Raw genomic sequence first — 21,737 nt, forward strand, 5'->3', positions numbered from 1 at the left:
GGAAAATGAGAGGAAGAGAAATGACGGGAAAGGGTAAATTTAACACAAAGAGAACTCAAACATCTAAGTAAGCAACAGAGAGATGGAGTAACTGTGACATAAAGAATGGACTGAAACACTGACATTTTCCTCATGTTGGAGCATCAAGGAAGGAAAAGAGAGAATAATTTCTATAAGTTTTGGAGTTTTCTAGCTTAATTCTACTCTGGTTAGAGTGCATAGCCTGTTTTATTTCAATCCTTTGACCTTTGTTGAGACTTTCTTTATGTCTTACATATGATATATTTTGGTATGTTTCTTATTAACAGAAAATATTTGGGTTTTTAAATCCATTTTTACAATATTTGCTTTTTACTTTAGTATACAGTCCATTTATATTTAATATAATTACTAATATATATGGCTTAAATCTATAATCTTTTTTTTTATAGTTTTCTTACATGTTTTGTTTCTTTTCTCTCTCTTTTCATAACTTAATTTGGTTTAATCAGTATTTTATTTTATTCTTCTTTCCTCATGTTTGTTTGCTAGTTATATGTTTTTATTTGTCTTAGTGGTAACTCTGGAGATTAAACATGCATCTTTGATTTATTAAAATTTAATATGAAGTATAATAGAAATTAACATAATTACATTTGCTGCTTCTGCGATGCAAGAATAAGGTCCATATTAAAGATAGTAGAACTCCAAGGTCCCAAGACACACATAGTAATGTCTGACCACAATTCTGTGCTCTTTCCATCACTCCTGTCTGATCATTATAAAATAAAAAGAATCCTTCCACTCATTATGCCCAAATCTATTTAGTTCTGCCAATTAGAGCCACAACAAATAAATCAAATCCTGTCTGTTCACAATGCCTTCTCAGTTGTTTGATGAAACTCTCACATCTCCCCTGAGAATTCTCTTCTTCAGATTAAACATCCCCCAGATCATTTTGTTGTTCTTTATATGACTGGTTTCCGGATTCGCTACCAACCTAGTGGTGCAATTTTGGAAGGTTAACTAAAGTTAGTCAATTTCACTCCTAAAATGTGAATTCAGGAGGAAACTTACTGAGATATGATTGTAAATAAGATAAAGGCATATAGAATGCTCTCTTAAGACACTGGCAATGGTAGAAAAACAAAGCAATAAAGATGAAAACTATTGATAAAAATTCTGAATAATAGAATGGCATGATTTAAAATATATTGTATAATTTGGGCACCACTTTTCATGAGTGAATTGTCTATATCTTCATTTTATATCCAATATTAAAATCAAAACTATCTGGGAATTGCCTGTTAATGTGAAATCAGATATATGATCAGTATGTGTATTTAAAACCAAATGTACAAATTGGATCTAAGATGGCAGCATAGAGAGGAGTGGAAGCTAATTAGTCCCCTTGGAACAACTAATAAGCAACTAGGAACAACTAGTAAATAATCTGGAATAACTTCAGGGGGACAAACATGACCATCCACTGATCATACACCAACCTGAGTTGGGAGGAATGCCCGAGATCACAGCATAACATCTGTAAGTAAAAACTGCAGAACCAAGCCAGGAGCTGCCTCCCCCCATGGCCCGAGCTACAAAGCCTCATGATGCTAGAGAGCAGCTCTCTCCGAGCAATACAGCTCAGCTGAGCTCCAATAGGGGTTTTAATTAGCAAGCATGGACTGCTCTATACAACCTACGAATCCCCAACAAGGAGACAGAGGCTTAGGGTGATGACTGACCTTGGAGAGCTGGAGGGTGGCTGCAGACTGGCCCTGAAGGGGGCTTTCTGTCCCTGTTTTGGCTCAGTGGAGAAAGCCTCAGCCATCTTCAGTTCCCAGGACTCTGACCCAGACAAGGGTGGAGATAGCACAGGCAGAGAGAGAGACCATTGAAATGCTAATGACCTCTCCCTAGGGGGGTCTATCTTCCCTAAGAGGAAAGAGGCAGGGCCCAGCTCTTCTACCTGCCTTCCATTCAGAACCAGACCCCAGAGCCTGGGGGAAAACAGCCAAGGGCTACACCTCCTTACACCAGTCTGGAGTTACAGGCCGGCAGGTGCCTCATGCTGGGCAGAAAAGCACAGTGACCTGAGGCTGTACCAATTTTCTAAGACATACCCTCAGGGAAACTGGATACTGAATAGTTCTTCCTTCTGGGACTGAAGCCCGTTTTGGTCTGGGAAAACCTGATTGGGGTAACCAAGGAAACCATGCCTAGACAACAGAAAACCATAACCTACGCTAAGAAAAACAAAATTACGGCCTAGTCAAAGGAGCAAACTTACACTTCAACTGAGATACAGGAATTGAAACAACTAATACTAAGTCAATTCAAAAAGTTTAGGGAAGATATGGCAAAAGAGATGAACCATATAATGAGAACACTGGGCATAGATACGGTAGAAATTGAAGGTTCAAAAAACCAATTGGCAGAATCTATGGAAATGAAAGGCACAACACAAGAGATGAAAGACACAATGGAAACATGCAACAGCAGATCTTAAGAGGCAGAAGAAAACACTCAGGAACTGGAGAACAAGGCATCTGAAAGCCTACACACAAAAGAAGAGATAGAAAAAAGAATGGAAAAATATGAGCAACATCTCCAGGAACTTGAGGACAAAATGAAAAGCAAGAATGTACATGTCACTGGTTTCCCAGAAGGAGGAGAGAAGGGAAAAGGGGCAGAAGCAATAATAGAGGAAATAATCAATGAAAATTTCTCATTTCTTATGAAAGACAAAAAACTATGGATCCAAGAAGCACAGCATACCCCAAACAGAATAGATCTGAATAGGCCTATACCAAGACACTTAATAATCAGATTATCGAATGTCAAAGATAAAGAGAGAATCCTGAAAGCAGCAAGAGAAAAGCGATCCATCACATACAAAAGAAGCTTGAGAAGACTATGTGTGGATTTCTCAATAGAAACCATGGAAGCAAGAAGGAAGTGGTATGATATATTTAAGATACTGAAACAGAAAAACCACCAACCAAGAATCCTGTATCTGGCAAAACTGTCCTTCAAATATGAGGGAGAGCTTAAAATATTCTCAGGCACAGAACTTGACAAAGTTTGTGAACAAGATACTTGCTCTACAGGAAACACTAAAGGAAGCACTGCGGACAGAAAAGAAAAGACAGGCATGAGAGGTTTGGAGAACAATTTTAGGACATAGTAGCACAGCAATGTAAGTACACTGAACAAAGATGACTGTGAGTATGATTGAAAGAGGAAAGTTGGGACCATGTGGGACACCAGAACAAAAGACAAACGATAAAGACTGGGATTGTGTAACTCAGGGAAACCTAGGGTGCGCAATGATTGTAATAAAACATGCAAATATGTTTTTACATGAGGTTGAACAAATGAATGTCAGCATTGCAAGGTGTTAAAAATAGGGTGGGATTGGGGGGAAAACACAATAACACAAACTAGAGACTATAATTAATGGAAGCATTGTATTATGCTTCCTTTAATATAACAAAGGCAATATACTAAGGCTAAATACACATGGGGAGGGGAATAGAGGAAGGGTATGGGACTTCTGGCACTGGTGATGTTGTCTGACTATTCTACTTTAGGTTAATGCTATCTTTCCTTTTGTTGTTTTCTAGCTGTCATGTTTCTCTCCCTCTCCCTCTCCCTCTCCCTCTTCCTCTTTTCTTTTTCTTTTGTCTCTCTGCCTTCTTTGACTCTGCCTCCTTCTTTGTGGAAGAAATGGAAGTATCCTTATATAGATAGTGGTGATGGTGCTAAATAAATAAATATGTAACTATACAGGGAACCAACAATTGTTTACTTAGGATGGAATGTATGGTGTGTGAACAAAACTGTCTTAAAAAAAATGGGTTGATGAAGAAACCTTGGGGGCACTATATTGAGTGAAATAAGACAGACACATAAAGGCAAATAGTGCAGGGTCTCACTGATATGAACTAATTATAATATGTAAACTCATAGACATGAAATATAAGTTACCAGGATATAGAATGAGGCTAAAGAATGGGGAGCGGTTGTTTATTATGAGCAGAATGTTCAACTAGGGTGAACTTAAACATTTGAAATGGACAGTGGTGAAGGTAGCATGTTGTGAGAATAACTAACAGTGCTGAAAGGTGTGTGAAGGTGGTGGAAAGGGTAAGCTCAGAATCATGTATGTCACCAGAAGGAAAGTTGGAGGTTAAAAGATGGGAATGTATAAAACAGTGAATCTTGTGGTGGACAATGTCCATGATTAACTATACAAATATTAGAAATCTCTCTCACAAACTAGAACAAATGTATGACACTATAACTAGAAGTTAATAATAGAGAGGCATATAAGAAAAAAATAAACTAGATACTACAGTTAGTAGTATTTTAACATTCTTTCATCAACAGTAACAAAGGTACTATACCAAAACTATGAATCAATAATGGAGGGGGTTGGTTAGGAGTGTGGGAGGATTTGAGTTTCCTTTTTTGTCTTTATTTCTTTTCTGGAGTAATGAAAATGTTCTAAAAATTGAAAAACAATCAATTGTGGTGATGGATGCAAAAAAAAAACACCCAAATATATCATTTTTTTGGAATACTTGTATTATAATAATAAAATAAAAATTTCAAGGACCATTTACAGGTACACACAAAGAAATAGGCTCAGAGAACCTAAAATACTTGCTACAGCCAATAAGTCCTAGAACTGAGTCTGGAACATAGGTTTATTCTGACTGCAAGTTTAATTAATTAAATAATTATTTTTTTCTGCTAATCTGTGGTCAGGGAATGTTGTTTGCAATTGTTAGGTGGGCACCTATACATTCCGTTTTTCCTCTAATCTTTTCTAACATCAAACTTCATGTGCATAAACTCTTTCACTTCTTGATAGCCAGACTGCCTTCACCAAAATTCAACAACCCGCTAATTCCCCCAAAACAGAATTCAATGGTAAATTATTCTATTCAAGTTCCTGCAAAGACTTTACCAGCACTTACAGTAAGCTTCAGAAAAACATCTGAGTATGGGTTTTATCTGTCTTTTTCCTTAAACTCGAAAATATGCTGGTAATTATTCTGGAGTAATTCTCCTTGTTATGGTGAAGTTATACTCTGGCATACATCAGCTCTTTATTGGGTGCTTCCGTGATTCTGAAGCTTGTAAGACATCTTCATTTTTAACTTTTTGTCTCTTTCAATATGTAGTTTCTAAAATGACATAATTTTCACATTCTGTCCTACAGAGGATCACATTCTTTTCCTTCACTATTTCTTCTGTATTTCTCAGACTCCTCGTCTTCCTTATTGCTCTTTCGCCTCTTCCCTGGGTCTGTTTGCCCTACAGAAGTGCACCACCCTCTAGTGACCCGCTGCTACTGGCCAAAAGTCTCAGCTATGACTATGGCTGAATGTCCTCCCCTGAAGAATGGGGACTGGGAGCAGTCCTTTTCTCAGAGTACATGTTTTTTCATGTTAGGCTCACCTTTCCTTTAGAGTATCCTGGCTTTCTGCTCTCAACACTGCCTCTCTTTCCCAGAACACACAAGATTTATTATGTCCAGCATTTAAAATCATAATCTTTCAAAAAATTAAAAATTAAAATATATCAAGGATCAAATCAAGGGGCACAATTGCTGTGGTCTCAGCCCTAGGCAAGTGGGGTTGGAGAGATAGACTTCCAGATCCCAAATTGAAAAGAAGACTGCAGGGAAATTCTGACCTTTTTGTCACATAGACTATATAGGGATCCATAATGCAGTTCTGGACACTGAGAGGAGCCTCCTTCTTTCGGGGAGTTTATTCCTCTCTAGCACAAAGCATGCTGTTCTCTCCATTATTTAAACATGATTGGTTCATTTACCAAAGCCCTAGTGCAAATGCTATTTGCCCCCTCCTTGGGCAAACAAGTAAAACAAAATAACATATTAAGTGCAAATATGGGCAAGAGGTGTGGTAACCATGGTATTACAACCCTGCTGTTTGAGAGACTGCACCCAAAACAGGACAGCCATATGCTGCCAGTCAGAATGAAGCCCTGAGATATCTCCCATTCAATCTGTTCCCTGATTAGGGCAGTGGATTCATGTCCCTAAGCTGCTGATGGCGCCATATTGAAGGTCATGCTATTTCCACACTCTGTCATGGTCCCCTGACAGACACAGTTATTCTGAGCTAGATGCTCACAGTATGTCACCTAAGATAGTTCTATCTCAATCATTATCTCTAGTGGCCCAAAGTGAAATACATTTCCTAGAGATCTTGGTTTGAGAAATTCTTAGGTGACAGGAAGAAATTAGTAAAACCATTTTCCTGCTTTGAATCATTTTCCTATTCTCTTCTTTAAGAAAATATTTGGTGTATAAATAAACATAAAAAGTGGTAGATTTCTCGGGATCACAGATGAATCCAAAACATTCCTAGTACAGCTAAATCTCAAACGGAGGCTATGTGGCTATAGGGAGTTCTATTTATGCCTTTTAATGCTTTCATTACATTTGAACGTTTGAATTCTGATCAGCTGTTTACATTTCCATAAACATTTCCACTTTATATATATTGCATGTCACCATAGTGATTTAGGCCCAGTTAAAAAGTAGGGACCCTGCATTCAAGGAATGAGGCCTTAATTTAGGTAATAAGTTATTGTCTCTCCACGGTATAAATGCTAATTCATTATTTTAATAGTTATTCTTTCCTTGAAACATATATTATAGATATTGTTTTTAGTTACAGATATTTCATATTTTCTCATTAATATGAAAGTCTCAGACAAGCCAGAAGTCATCTCTATAGCATACAATTAGTTATGGTCATGACGAAATGCATGGTGTACTGCATATGTGCAATAGCACATTTCTTTTAAAAAGAGCATAGTCCTATCACTATTACCAATTACATCAAGAAAGACAGTTTGTGTAGTGATTAAAAACATGGGCTTTGAATTCAGATATTATTTTATCACTTACTAACTGTGTGAACCTGCCCATTATACCTGTTTCCTTTAGAATTTCTACACTGAGATTCAGAAAAGTCAGTTATTATCACAAATTAGATATGAATCATAGCCCACAGAAGAGGAAGGCACCATCTGATCTAGTTTTACACAGGCAGGAGAAACAGCTAATTATCACATTCTCCAGCCATCCTCTCCCCATTGCAAGCTCCCAACAAAACATTTGATTATTTCCTGACCTGTTATTTTCTTTCCATATTTGTGACGTTTGAGTCATCTTTGACTCCTCTCTTCGTTGCCCTCTACATGTTATTCCTGAGGCTTTTTGGTTAGCCATATTCTTTGCCTCATTAAAAAAAAAAGAGGTTTATCTATATTGTAGATAATATAATTTGCCTCTGATTGCACAAACACCAGCTTGGTTCTGGAAACATCTCAAAGACTTATCTTTCTAAATTATTTGGAATTCACCACAGATTTTAATGTAGAGAAAATTTAATATAGAGCAGAAAATCTAACTGCTTGTTAGAGTACATGGTCAGTAAATGCTCAGTTAATAGAAGTGATGCTCATTTATAACTGTAGGTTGGTGAATTGCAGAGACATTCATTTGGAAAACTTAAGCAATTAATTATTAGCAAAATGCATTAATCTATTCATTTTTCTTTATCATTTTGCTAATGTTTGAATAAAAGTTCTGCCAATTTTTAGGGGGTAGTAAAATAGCTCTAGAAACCACAGAGAGGTCACTAATGCTGACAACCCTGAATCCCTCTGAAAAATAAGCACCTGCCCTTCTTATTTACTATAATAACAAATACCTGGTCTTTGTACAGGTCGAACAGGTTTTTTAGATTTTGTAAAAGGCAATTGCCTGACATTAAGACCGTAGCTGTCTTTGGACCTTGGTAATAAGATCTTAATCAAATATTGGGGGCTTCTGACATTATGAAAATACCTTGTCCAAATATTAAAGGAGAAATGGTAGGCAGTGGGAAAGTTTTCATTGCAATATACCTCTATTTATTACAGCCATTTTTCACTTGCAGTGAGCAAGAGGAAGAAGTCTAGGATGAGATCCAAGTTGCTACTAAAATATCTTACATACATAACTATGGCTTGCTTTAAAATTATGTTTTGATTAGCTACTGGGGTGAAAAGCTGGTTAAGCTGACTAAAAAACAGAATACAAAGGAATCACCTTAACTGTTTACATGTCTGTCACCCATACTAGATGTGAACCTTTGTTAGCAGGACTTTTTTTTTTTTTATATGGTAGTCTCATGCCTTGCCATAGTGCTTGGCACCTAACAGATGCTCAATAATGAATGAATGAGTTCATAATTTATATTGCATGTACTTCTGAGATCTCTAAGAGAAATGTATCAGTATCTATTGCCCAAATGAATCCAAATTAAATTCAGGTCCAAATTCTAGAGCTGGAAATTCTACAATTTTGAGCTTCTAGAGTCCAATGTGGTAGCAACTAGACACATGTGGCTATTTAAATTTAAATTAATCAAAATTAAATAAAATTTAAAATTCAGCTCTTCAGTTGCATGGTCACATTTTAATGCCCAATAGCCAAATGAGACTAGTAGCTATCATATTGGACAGCACAGATACAGAACCTTTCCATCATTGCAGAAACTTCTATTGGACAGCACTGTTTAGAAAGTGTTGAATTTTCTTCATATAAGAAAATAAACCCCATCATGCCAGTTTAAAAATTCCAATATATTCAGAAGGTTTTGTAAATATGAATACCCTTGACTTTAAGGAGTCTTGGGAGGATCCCATTTACTATATATTTCTTCATCAATCTATAGATTTGTGATAGTCTTATAATTTTAGATGGATCTTTAATAGATTTTTAATAAATACAAAAGTCTGTGGAGGAAAAACACCTTAAACAAATGGTACCACACTTATGATCGCTAAACATTCAGATTCCTAGTTCCTATCTGTGAGATCCTAATCTGATATGTATGAGGTGTCTTAATGAAACTACATATTTAGCAAGTGATTTTGATGGAGTTTCTCCGTTATGGGTGCAGTGCTTGACACTAGAGCTGTAAAGATGAAGAAGAAGGTGTTAATGGAGAAGGTATCTATGGATGGCCATCTTTTGTAATTGTTCCTCCACCAATCATAGACACACTAAGCACCCCTTTCTGTTTCAACCTGCCCCCAGGCTTTCCCTAAGTGGAATCTGGCTTGTCTTTGTCTGTATGCAAAGAAGAGTACAGGAAGGACTTGATAGCACTGGTGGACGTAATAGTAGAAGTAGAAGGAGGTAGAGGAGAGAAGAGTAAGGACCAGAGAAGTAGGAAGGAAGGAGAATTGAGAGAACTTGGTAATTATATGTGGGTTAGAGCAATAAGCAAGAGGAAAGAGTCTGGAGTAGCTTTTAACTTTCTGGCTTGAATAGATGGGTAGATAGTAGGTTCATTCACTTAACCAGGGAATATACAGAAAGAATAGTAATTTGTGGAGAAAGAATAAGGTAGTTTTGTATGTGGGACCTGTATACTGCCTCTGGTTCATTCAAATAGAGACATCCAGAAGGCAGCTGGGTACACAACACAGTTTTAGAACTCTACAGGTATAAATTTGGGATGCATCAGTAGTACGTGAAACCATGGGGGTGAATGAAATCACCCAGGAGAATGTATAGAAAGAGAAGAGAAGAAGGCTCGGATGGATGGAAATTTAGTGGACACCAATATTTCAGGCAGTGATTCTTAACCTGTTGGGGATTGAGACCTCTCTGAAAATCAACTGAAAGTTTTTCCCTGAAAGAATGCAAAATTTCACAGACTTACAAAATTGTATCACTTCCAGGTCATTGAGATCCCTAGTGAGAACTTCCACAGATACCAGGTGTTTGAACAGTGAATGAGGGAAGGAAGCCCATGAAGGACAGTGAGAAGGGGAGTGAAAAAGGTGGTAGGAAAACCAGACTTCCAACTCATGGAGATTTATTCATTTGACCTAATGAAACAATAGAGAGAAACTCTCTGAATGATGCCCTGATTCTCTTATGTTCCTACTGGTAAAACTAGGAAAACAGGAGTGTACATTTAGAAGCAATTTATTGAATTTCCTTTTTCTTCATAGCCCTTCAGAGCCAGCAAATGACTTCCCCTCCATTCTGTTTTGGATTTGCTTTGACTGACCCATCGAAGCCATGGCTTAGTTAAGAGAGTTTCTTAGAGTATCTGAAATAACCCACAATCATTTCCTCTTTGATATAAGTATAAAATAGGGGAAAGGCAAGGCCAGCACACATTTGTGTTTTATTGGGATCCTTGCCTGTCATGTCACACTTACCTACAGAGGTGATGATAACTGTGAAATGAGTTTCATCTCTCCTTCCGGTTACATTGTTGTAAGCACAGCACATATAGTCAATTGTCTTCTGGGTTACTTTCTCAGATGCAACTTCCAAGTGAGGCCCATGCTTAATGACATATGTTGTATTGTCAGCCCTGCGGATCCAGGAATAGGTGTTGGGGGGATAAGAATCAGCAGAACAATCAAACAGGATGGCTTCTCCAAGGTCAACAGTAAACACTTCTCCTACTTTTAGCCCTTTATCAGAATTAACTCGAAGTCCATATGGTCCATCTGTATTAATATAAAAAAGAAAAAAAGGGGTAAAATAAGTAATCATGACAGTTTTTGAATCTGGTAACTAAGCATCATTTTACTTTCTATGAAAGACTTCATGTCCAATTTGGGTAATTGGTCCTCATTTAGATTCCTAATAAATAAGGACCCAAAATTATTTTATTCTGGTATCAAAGAAAACAGAAGTTGTTTGAGATGTGATTCACACATGTCAAGTCTTGAAGTCTTATAACAGTATATAATTTTACAGACACTGGCATCATGACTGTGGTGCTAAGCTTTTGGATAATCCACAGTCTTATTAGACAAACTCAGTTTTTCTGAAACAGTAATGGTACTTGAAACCATATTTATAATAGATTATAGGCACTATTTTCTCTTTGACAACCATCCTTTGATTATTATCTGTTTTTCTTTTCAGTGCTGGGTGGCTCATGCAAATATTTATAAAAGCAGTTTGTTTAACATGGAACACAAATTCATGCAAATAATATGGATGTTACATATTTTCATGATATTTTAACAGGTAAAGAATTTTTAAACCTTCTCTTTAGTGAGCTTAGGGTTCCATTTGGAAAAATACATCTTCATTATCATTAAGAAATACTCATTGATCAACAATAAACTGCTTAACTGTAGATATTCATGGTGTTTTTTCTCACATTTCTATGATATCAAGTTGCCAGGAGATGAAGACACATTTCCCATTGCTTTTTTCTTGAGGCCAAAGAATAAATAAAGAGGGAGATTAAAAAGCATTCCCCAGTTAGATTGGTTTTCTCACCCAGTTTAAATTCTGGTTACTAGTTTAAAAAACTAGCATTAGAGCATGAGTGTCCTCATTTACCAGCTGATCATAACCAACATTTATTGAGTATTTACCATGTGGGTACTTTAAGTGCTTATACAGATGACCATATATAATCTTTACAGCAAACACATGAGGAAGATGTCACTATTCCCATTGTAAGATGAGGGAAGAGGCAATTGAATGATTTATTTGTCCATGGTCACATAGCTATTAAATAGAGTTGGGCTCTAAAATGTATGCATGTAATCATTCACACTACCTCCCTAAAAAGAAGTAAAATGTAAGTGGCATAACTTTCTATGTTAGAATCCTTTCTTGTTGTCTACATTACTAGTTTTACAATAAATTGTCTAAATACACCTTAATTCTGTAATGAGTCAACCAATTAATCGATCAACAAATATTTAAGAGATACTAAATGTGAGATAATATATTTAATATATGGGAGATAAAAAGGAGTGCAAAATACAGTTCTGCTCTTAATGAATTTACATTCTGAATAAAGCAATGGATGGCTTTCTGAGTAATAGCCTAGTCTCAAAGATACTGATTAAAAAAAAAGTACCAACTATTCATGTCTCAGAGCATGGAATAATATAATGTAGTGACTAAGCAGAGTAACTAAGATGAATCCTGACTCTCCCAATTATTAGTTAAGTGTTCTTGAGAAAATCATTTAAACTTTTTTGGTCTCACTTTCCTCATCTCTAAAATAAAGAGGTTGGACTAGATGACTGACTGTTAAGATTCTTTCTACCTCTGAAATGCCTTGATTCATTCCATGCTAAAGCTATATTGGATATGGGCCAGCCAACCACATGTTTGCAGATTCCCAGTGTGGCTCTCTATGACGTCAGTATTTTCTGACCAATGTACCACTGGGGAAACAAATTCCCTAAGGCATAGCAGAAACTGAAGATGCAAAGCAATGGATTATATTTAGTTAAGGAACATACCCTTTATATGTATTTGCTTTCTGAAGACAGAGAAATGCAGAATAATCCTATAGATTTGTATTAATATATATATGTAAGAAGACCCTGCATTAAGAAAGCAAACAGGAATCAGTACCTTCAAATTTATAATAATCAGGAACTGGAGAGGATTTTAATGAAGAGAAACTAAGTCCCTTTCCTGTGACTGCACTGGAAACCTACTGAATAGTTCTCTCATTTCAAGCTGATACTGCCACAGGTGAGACTACTGTGACAAGTTGCTTTAGAACTTTGTGCTGTAAAATGGAGATCTCTTATTTTGAAGTTCACTACATAGTAAGTAGGGTAAGTGGGTAAGAAGTTGCTTTCACTTCCTCAACCAAAATCAATTTTAAGACTTTTCTGCTCTAGGCAATGTGAGGGAATCTGCTATGTCGAGGACATGGTTCCTGAGGCTGCTATCTCAGGCCGGGGGAGCAGCAGGACCCTCAAGTTGCCACCATTGATAGAACGTTGTTTATGGTTATGGGCACTGTTTTTGGCTCATATAGAAAGAAACCAAGGGGAGGAGTCAGCTGAGGTTTGGAATAGCAAGAGACCCAAGTCCTTGCACAAAACAAAAGTCTGAGAGTCTCTCTCAGAGCAGAGAGAAGCAAGCTTAATCAAGAACAGAAGTGTAGTCATAGCGATACAGCCATTCAGTTTAGGCCTGTGTCTTCCCACAGTTCTTTAGGGTTTACGGATGTGACTATAAAAAACAAATTGCGAGATAATTTAACACATATAAAAATGAGGGTTATTCCTTTTAAAGCTTTCTGACATTAGTCCAGACTTTTTGGGAACTCCTCATTTGAAATTGCCTTAGGACCTTGCAACATGATGGAATATTCTCAAAGGTAGTAATTCTTCAATCTCTGAGGATGGGTTTAATTTTTAGAGGAAGCCCAAAGTCATTTAGAGCCAAGGCCATTGATTAACATTGATGATCTAATTTAATAACATCACTCTAGTTTAAAAATAAAACATGCTTCTAAAAAAGGAATCTGATTCACTTAGCTGTCTTTCCTACTGACTCCTATATTCAAATTTGATGTGACACTTCCTCATTTGTTGGGTTGCATGATTGGTATAGTCTTTTTATCTTCTGCCTTAATTATATGCTATGTATGGCTTTTTAGAGTCAGTCTCAAATCCCCCCACCTTCCACCCAAATTTTTCTTCCACTTTTTGGAACCTAACACCGTAAACATTTTAGATCTTTGCTTCTAACATGATTTCTTAAAATGTGACACATTTTATCTGATTGTAAAAGAAAAACAAGTTCATTGCAGATAATACTGAAAATTCAGAGAAGCACAAAGATGAAACAAAAAGTTGCCTATAATTTTGCCACTCAGAGAACCAGCATCTACATTTTGGTGTATGGTCTTTAAGTCTTTCTTCTATGTACCTCTCTCTCTTTCATATATATCTCACAAAGAAATGTTATACTCTGCACACTGCTTATAATCTATTTTCTTCTGACCATATACTATGAACTGTGAATACTAGGATTTTGTTTTTTCCTTTCTCGTAGCACTTCAGGCTGACCATCCCTGCACTTGGAGGGGCAGCCTAGCACATTATTCAAGTGAATGGACAATCCAATTGAACACATTTGGAGTGATTAAACCAGAGTGGCCTCTGACACTGAAGATGAAAGCAGAAAGATAATTCCATTTTGACTCTGGATTATGGTTCAGCTTCTTGCCTTTGGCAGAGAGCTCTTAACAGAAATGAACCCTTTGCTTCAGGAATAGCTGTTTACCAAATGACTTGTAAAATCTCATATCATCTGTTCTATTTAACAATTTATGGCTGGGCGGGAAGAGTACCTAAATTTCTGTCATGATGCTGCTTGCCACCCTGCTTGGGAGCAGATGGTAACCATTTAATGTGAATGACCTTTTATTTCCCCTTTCAATTTTTATCACTTACAGTTACTTCCCTGCAGCAGTGCCATATGTTGTGCACAAAACACAGTGGTTACTGGGTTATTATTTACAACTGGCGCTGGAAGGTATATACATTTCATGAACCGCAAGTAGATATTTTTCCGAATTATTAGCATGACATTGTACCCCACTGAGGCCAATACCATATTATGACATCATAACCTCATTAAAAATGGTCAATCTTGATAGATTTTGATACTTTTTTTTTCTGCCAAAATAAAAAACAATTCCTGCTTTCAGAAAGCAAACTGTCATAAAAAAGATTGGCTTAAGAAAACAGGATAGTTGATTCCTGCTGGAATTCTAAATTATGATGTGGACCTCTATGGGGAAATACTAGAACGTGACATTTACTAGATTATTGAGGAACTTTGCTAAAGGTCAGGAAAAAATAAAGGGCCAAAGCCTTATAATTAGGAACCTGACGTTATATAATGGGAATTTGGCTTTTCTACAGCTTCGTCAGCTAACACTGGAATCTGCACTTATGAGCAGAGAGAATTAAGGAAAATATAATGTGGTGAATCTGAGGGCAGAGATGTGTGTAGGGTGCTACAGGAGAGCAGCAAGCCTCTTAGTGAGACTGAGGAGGCGGGAGAAGGCGGGGGCAGGTAAGCCTTTCTGGAGAATACGATGCTGTGTAGAAAGAAGAGGGTGTAGCCAGGTGAAGAAAGAGATGTAGGAATAACATCAACCAAGGCACGTATTCCTAGTTAGAATGGAATGATAAAGATTTGCAAATGTGTTGAGGCCACACAAACAGATATGATAAATGGCACATCTCCAGATTATGCATTTTATTTAACTCTTCTGGCTCCAAACCAACAAACCAACTAAACAAACAAACAAATAAACAAAACACATGGTTAAGGTAGCAATTAGCAATAAAAGTTATTAATGAGCCTGGATTGTGTTTCCTATATGTTGTGAGATGGCTAATATTGGTTAGCAAAATGAGACCCTTATGTTTGATTTTCTAATCAAGTCAAACTATGAATGAATGAATTAACGAATCAGTGAATGAAGATCAATAAGATGTGATATTGACCAAATGAAGGTTTCTACATTTGAATGTAACAATAAGCAAGGAAATAAAATAATACTATATTGACAATTACCATTGAATTGAAATCTTTCGTAAATCTTATAGATAATTCATCTTTACAATGTGCAAACATATCCCACATTTATAAATTTTCTAAATGCTTTTCCTTCTACTATCTGTCATTGATCATTACCCATGACAGATAATTCTTCTTAAGGGTTCCATAGGCTAGGTCTAAAACAACGTGAAGAAGAAAGTTGGTTCAGTCTGTAGGTAGGAGCTATTTTCTGAGAAATCTGAATTTAACGTTCAAATTGGGATATTTTAATTCTTTCAAATAACACAAGAAAAGCAAGTTTAGAGATTCAAAGCATAACACTTAACATATTTCTCTGTTAACATAACATTTTTATACTTTTCCACACTGTTTATCAGCATATTTTGTCATGGTAATTAAGACTGGTGCACAGACTTGCAAATATTGAAAGATCTTGTTTTCACTTTGCCAAAAAAATAAATTATATAGTAAAACAAAAGTGTACTTAAAGATGCAAATGATATTTTCATATGCCTATAATTGTTTATGCCATTTCTTTCATGACTGTTTCCCTTAAATCTATGGCTAGCATATAAAGATGAGTAGGCAGATGGACAAATAAATAGATAAGTGGACATAAGAAAAATTGATGCAAAGAAAATACATTAATGAAGAAAAATAGAGTAAGTTAAATTAAAGAATGCTAATGTTTGAGGAAGAAAGTTCTCATGTTATTCTTTCAGTTTTCTCTTTGCAGGTATCTTGTAAGTTATTCAGACTCTCCATTACTTCTTACTGCCAATTAATTATGTCAGCATAGTTTTGGCTAAAAAAAAAAAAAGAAAAAGAAAAAGACCTAACATTTACTGAGCTCTTCCTGTGTACCACTCACTCACTACTTTGTACACAAATGCTCACTTAATCCTCTTCAACCTTCTTGAGATAGGTGTTCACCTTACACTGGGGAGAGTGTAGATAATGAGATGAGGCAACTGATACACAGAAGGGGAGTTTTCTGGCACACACTAGTAATGGCATAACTAGGGCTTTAACCCAGGTGGTCTGAATTTACAGTTGAGGCTTATCAGCACTGTGCTAGCCACTCCCCACCTCAAGAGCACATTGATGAAACAAAATATGATCAGGTTTCCTTCAATTAACAAGGAATGTTACAACACAATCTCACTTCCTATTGTCTCCCACCACATTGAAAGATGGTTCCTCGGGATTCATATTCAGTTAATAGTTTAACACCTTGTTTTGCAGTTTGGACTTTTTCTCTGTGAATGTAAACCATTTAGACCGAAGAATAAAGTATAATCTAAGGATAGATTTGCATAATCCTGATTTTATTCTATCTGTCTGCTTGCATTCTCTTTCATTGTGTTTAATTAACTTGAATGCTTGGGTCTGTGCTACTTGGAGTTGAATGGAAGTTTTAATTCATGTCAGAATAACTTTATTCTCTCACGAATATTATTACACATACAATTAGACTGTGCCAAATCTGAATTTTCCACTCCAAATCAATGCTGGTCATGCAGAATCTATTTCTTAGCCTTGAGAGAGTATGTTTTAAGCAGACAGAATATTTTCACAATGTTATCTGAATATGTTTACGTAAAACTACAACAGAAATATAGACAAAAGTTCTGTTATAAAAATGCCATTGTTAAACACAATATAACTAATGAAAGTAAGAAATGTTATATAATTTGCATGTAATGTGTGGTACTTTGGTATTCTTGGTGAAAAAAATGATAATTTCCTCTTCTTTGGCATTCTTTAATATAATTTATTCTGTTTCTGAGTGATGCAACTAGTTCATTGAGACACTGAATTTTGACTTGGGTTGGATTAGCAGTTACTATTCTTTGGGTCTCCTACCCAAATTGAATTATTCTATCAATGTGTAAAGTATTTATTTCTATGTGAACAATACTTTTCAGAAAAATATTTTCAAGTTACTCTTAGATATGTTTAAGTACTGTATATAGTTCAAAAGTAGTGTCTTTTCCCCTTTATATCATAAGTTGACAAAATAGATCCTACCCCCTTTTTACCTTGTGATATGTGCCTATATACAAACACATAATTATAGATATATATTATATATTCATATCCTTTATATGATTGTATGAAGTCTTTGATCTATCTTGAAAATGTGTACTCTCTTAAGAAACATTTCTTGATTTAGCCTAGAATGTTATTATGTGTATGTGAATGTAAGTATTTAGAAACAAACCATCCTCTACTCGTTTTATATAGACACTTGTTTAAAAAAAAGTCAATTTTTCCTTGTTATTTATCAAATAATGTGTGGCATTTAAAGCTCTCCATAATCTGACTCTAATTTATCCATCTGACCATCTATCCTACGCCTCTCCTCCCTGTATTCTGCACTCTAGACAAACTGGACCATTTGTCAAATACTTTTACCTCTGCTCTGTGTCTTGGTTCCTGTTGTCCCTACTGCCTGAATTAGTTTTTCCAAATACTGCCACTTGCCCAAATCTTACCTATTGTTCAAGGCCCAGCTTAAATGCCTTTTCTTCAAGGATAATTCTTCTCAGCCAAAAGTAATGTTTCCATCTTCTGAATTCCCATAGACTAATACTAATATTATGTGATAATGACTAAAACTTATATAGTATTTACTATGGGACAGTCACTGTTGTAAAGCGCTTTAGGTATAGTAACAGATTTAATTTTCGAAATAATGCTCTGCAGCAGATACTACCATTAAAACCATTTTACAGATGAAAAAACTATGGCACAGAGAGGTAAGTAGCAGAGGCAGGACTGAACCTGTGCCTTCTGGCTCCAGAGCTCCTGTTCTTATCCACTGTTCCCCATCGCACCCTTTCTTATGGCACCTGTTGCATTCTATCTGATATATTTTATTTTGCATGTTTTTCTCCTCTATCAAAATATAATCTTCAACTATATTCAAGATTCAGGTTCAGTTATAGGCAAGATTATTATTCTATTTTCCTTAGCTTAGTTTTTCTGGTATAAGCAAAGCCTCCATGTGTACCCATATCACACCATCATACTTCTCTTTCCAGCAGTTCCTTTTCCTCTAGGCTGGGCCTGTCCCATTGCAGCTGTTCAGTTTTTTTCCTTAAGCTTATCTAATTGGAAAGGCTACATTACGTACACATGCAGGTGGTTTATTCTAAACAGCTAATAACATGTTTCCTCAAGAGGACCCTTTCACTTTTCTATTGAAGAAAATAGAATACAGATGTATTGATGATAATGATAATAAAAAAAGCCTCCATTTACTGAGTGCTTGCATTGTGTCAGTCATTGACTATTTTTCAGATGATACCTCATGCAATGACAGTAATGTGGAAAGGTAATTTTAACTCTCTTCATTTTACAGATGAGGCTCAGAAAGATCAAGGGATTTACTTAAAGTAACACGGGTCAGGACAGAACCAGTTTTCCCACTGAGGCCTGCCTGACTCCTAGGCACTGAAAATTAGGCTTTAGTGCCTCTCCCAGTAATATGCAAATATGCTTGATAAGTAAGTGTATAAATGTACAAGGCTTAATTCTTTCTATATGACTCAATCTGCTGAAACATCCACCCTCATGCCTTTGGCATCCCTCGTTTTTCTTATTAAGCTGCTAGTTGCAGCTGTGCTCTAAGCTACCTGTTAACTGATAAGAAGACTTTCCAGTGTGGTAGGCCATTGGCTATCAACTGCGGGGTGGGGATGGGGTGGATTTGCTCTCCAGGCAACATTTGGCAATGTCTGGAGATATTATGGGGTGCTACTCTCTAGTGGGTAGAGGCCAGGAATCCTGTTGAATAGGCACAGGCCAGCCCCCCAAAACAGTTATCTAGCCCACAATGTCAATAGTGTAGAGGTTGAGGAAACTTTTGTTAAACTTAAATTAGAATGCAACATTAAACACATTAGAGGTGGTGAAATAGAGTAAAAGGGACTGGGGAAATAATATAATAAATAGAGGGAACTTATTGGGTTGCCATGAACTGAAGAATTTGATGACCTTAACTCTGTATTTGAGGTCCAAAAGCAAAAACAAACAAACAAAAAAAAAAAAACTGCCGAAAAGAAACCAAAGAAAAATTGAATTCCCAAATAATTACTGATTCTTGGGAACCTGCATACCTTACTGCAGAATAATTACGTTTGCTCTGACTGTGGTCCTCCCTGAGCCCTGCCTCTAAAAATAGAGCTGAGAAAAGGAGCAGAGAGAATAACTTTGCCTGGGGATGCACTACCCATGCATAACCCAGGAAGCTTCTTTCTCCTTGTGGTCAGCTACAGAACATATCCTTCTCTAGGTTTATGATCACCAACTCTTCCTACTTGGAAATGAATAATTTAAATTTAGCCCCCTCTGCATGGTTCTGGGTTCTTGAAATTGAGCTTCCCACTTTCCACTGGAAATGAGGCCACACAAAGTACAAAAACCCAAAATGTGTCCTGAATGGCCTCTCAGCAGTATCTTAACTTGATCTTTTAAAAAATATGGTTGTGCTGGTAAATATGTTTCATGACAAGATGGTGCCTAGGAAGTATGATTAGAACAATCCTGAATTACAATAGTGGTAAAACCAATCATCTGGTGTTGATATTCTTTGTGACTACCCCTGTGAGACTTTTCCAGAAGAAATTCATGAATAGTTTTCTTTAAAAACTTACAATATATGGTGGGTATAATTGTGTCACTTTCCATCTCACTGACAGGGTTCTTCACCAGGCAACTGTAATTCCCAATGTCATCTTTGGTCACTGGAGTAATGCGAAGGCTGTTGTTTTGGGGAGAAAAGGAGTAGGTGGTGCTGGTATGGACAGGCCTCCCATTTTTCAGCCACTGGTAAACCAGTCGAGTGCCCCCTTCCACCAGGCATGTCATGGTCAGGTTCCCCACATACTCCACAGCCCCTGAAGAAGGCCAGGTCTTCACCACCGGTTTTGTGACAGGGTCTGCAATATCAAGAGAAATAGAAATGATTTTTTGCCATCTATAGAATTATGAGGTCTTTCAAATATTAAATCCTGGTGAAATGATTCCCAAATTTTACATTTTGTAAATGTAGGCAGTTCAGGCAAAAATGAAGTGAATAAAGGGTCATGGAAAACATAAAATGATAAAATATTTTTAAAAAACCATTCATTATCAGAGGTAACCAAATTATGGAATTTACTCTTCAAAGATTTTCTATTAAAAGCCTTTATTTTATAGATAATGTGGTTAGTAGCAGAGAACTCCAGCTTCCCAGTTTCTTCTACATTACACTTTCCTCAACAACACAAAGGGATCCTCTCATGTACAAACTACTATTCCTCTCTCTTGACTTGTCCTAATGTCCCAAAAGGAGCTGATTGGGGTGGGGTGGAGAACACAAATTTCTATGCACCATCTGCAAATATACAGTTCATATAAATCCAATTTTGGGGGAATTGAGGCAAGTTTTAGAGAATCACATATGCACCACTTACTTTTCCTTCCATGTTAGTGAACTAATTATGTTTTTAATTGCTCTGTATTTGTGTTGCAACATTATGTTAGTCACTTTAACAAACCAAAGCCTGCATTTCAAACACTAGCTCAATCTGCACATAGGATAAAATGTGTTATTTGGATTATCGCAAATTAGAGATATAAAAGAAAAGTCCAATAGAAATTCCTGTTGAAACTTCAAGTCATAGGAAAATAGTTTTTTTTTATGAGCCTGGCATACAATGGACACTTAATAATATTTGTCAAAGGAGTAAATTTCCAAGAATGAGTAAATATTTCTCCCCTTAATTATAACTCTAAAATTGATGGGTAAGAGTGGGAATTGTATAGGCAACCACAACCATTCTCAGCATGTTTCATTAATCATTCTGTTCGCTAAATAACAGTGGCTTGGTCAGAGTTACACAGCAATAAGTGGGAAAATGAAGAGGGTTTTAGATTTGGCATTGTTTCTTTCTTGCATTTTGTAGAGATATGTTTTTAATAATCTCCTTCTATGTATGATTATAGGATAGAGGGAGAATGAGATCATACATAAATGACAGTTGATTGGCTACAGTATTTATGCTTCAATTCCTATCAAATTTTTAACTGGGGATGATGCATCATCCTCAGGTAAATTTGTCTTGATTCATGCTCACATTTTCCTACATTGGAAAATGCACATTAGGACACATACAGAACCAGTTCTACAGCCCAGAGAGGATAGGAGGAAATGGAAGATAATCAGAAAGAACGTTAAAAGGCAACTTGTAGAGGAACTGAGTAGTTCTGAAGCCTTCTACATTTCTCAAGGTGGGTGTAATGAACCGGCTGCCCATTTAATTTAATCCTTTATATTTCCTGGCAAGAAAAA

The 21,737-nt window shown here is 36.4% G+C and overlaps 1 protein-coding gene across 4 annotated transcripts in view; it reads right to left on the reverse strand.

Moving 5' to 3' along the window:
* The window catches only part of HEPACAM2 (HEPACAM family member 2), a 42,215-nt gene that overhangs the window by 10,848 nt on the left and 9,630 nt on the right, over positions 1-21,737 (reverse strand). For all 4 annotated transcript variants that reach the window (XM_037837486.1, XM_037837488.1, XM_037837487.1 and 1 more), the window contains exons 3-4: positions 20,059-20,343; positions 10,255-10,551 (exon numbers count right to left, since the gene is read on the reverse strand). In XM_037837486.1, coding sequence (XP_037693414.1) covers positions 10,255-10,551; positions 20,059-20,343 — 582 coding nt within the window. The remainder of the gene's footprint in view (positions 1-10,254; positions 10,552-20,058; positions 20,344-21,737) is intronic.

Source organism: Choloepus didactylus, chromosome 5, assembly GCF_015220235.1.
Source record: "Choloepus didactylus isolate mChoDid1 chromosome 5, mChoDid1.pri, whole genome shotgun sequence".
Classification (NCBI taxonomy): Eukaryota; Metazoa; Chordata; class Mammalia; order Pilosa; family Megalonychidae; genus Choloepus; species Choloepus didactylus.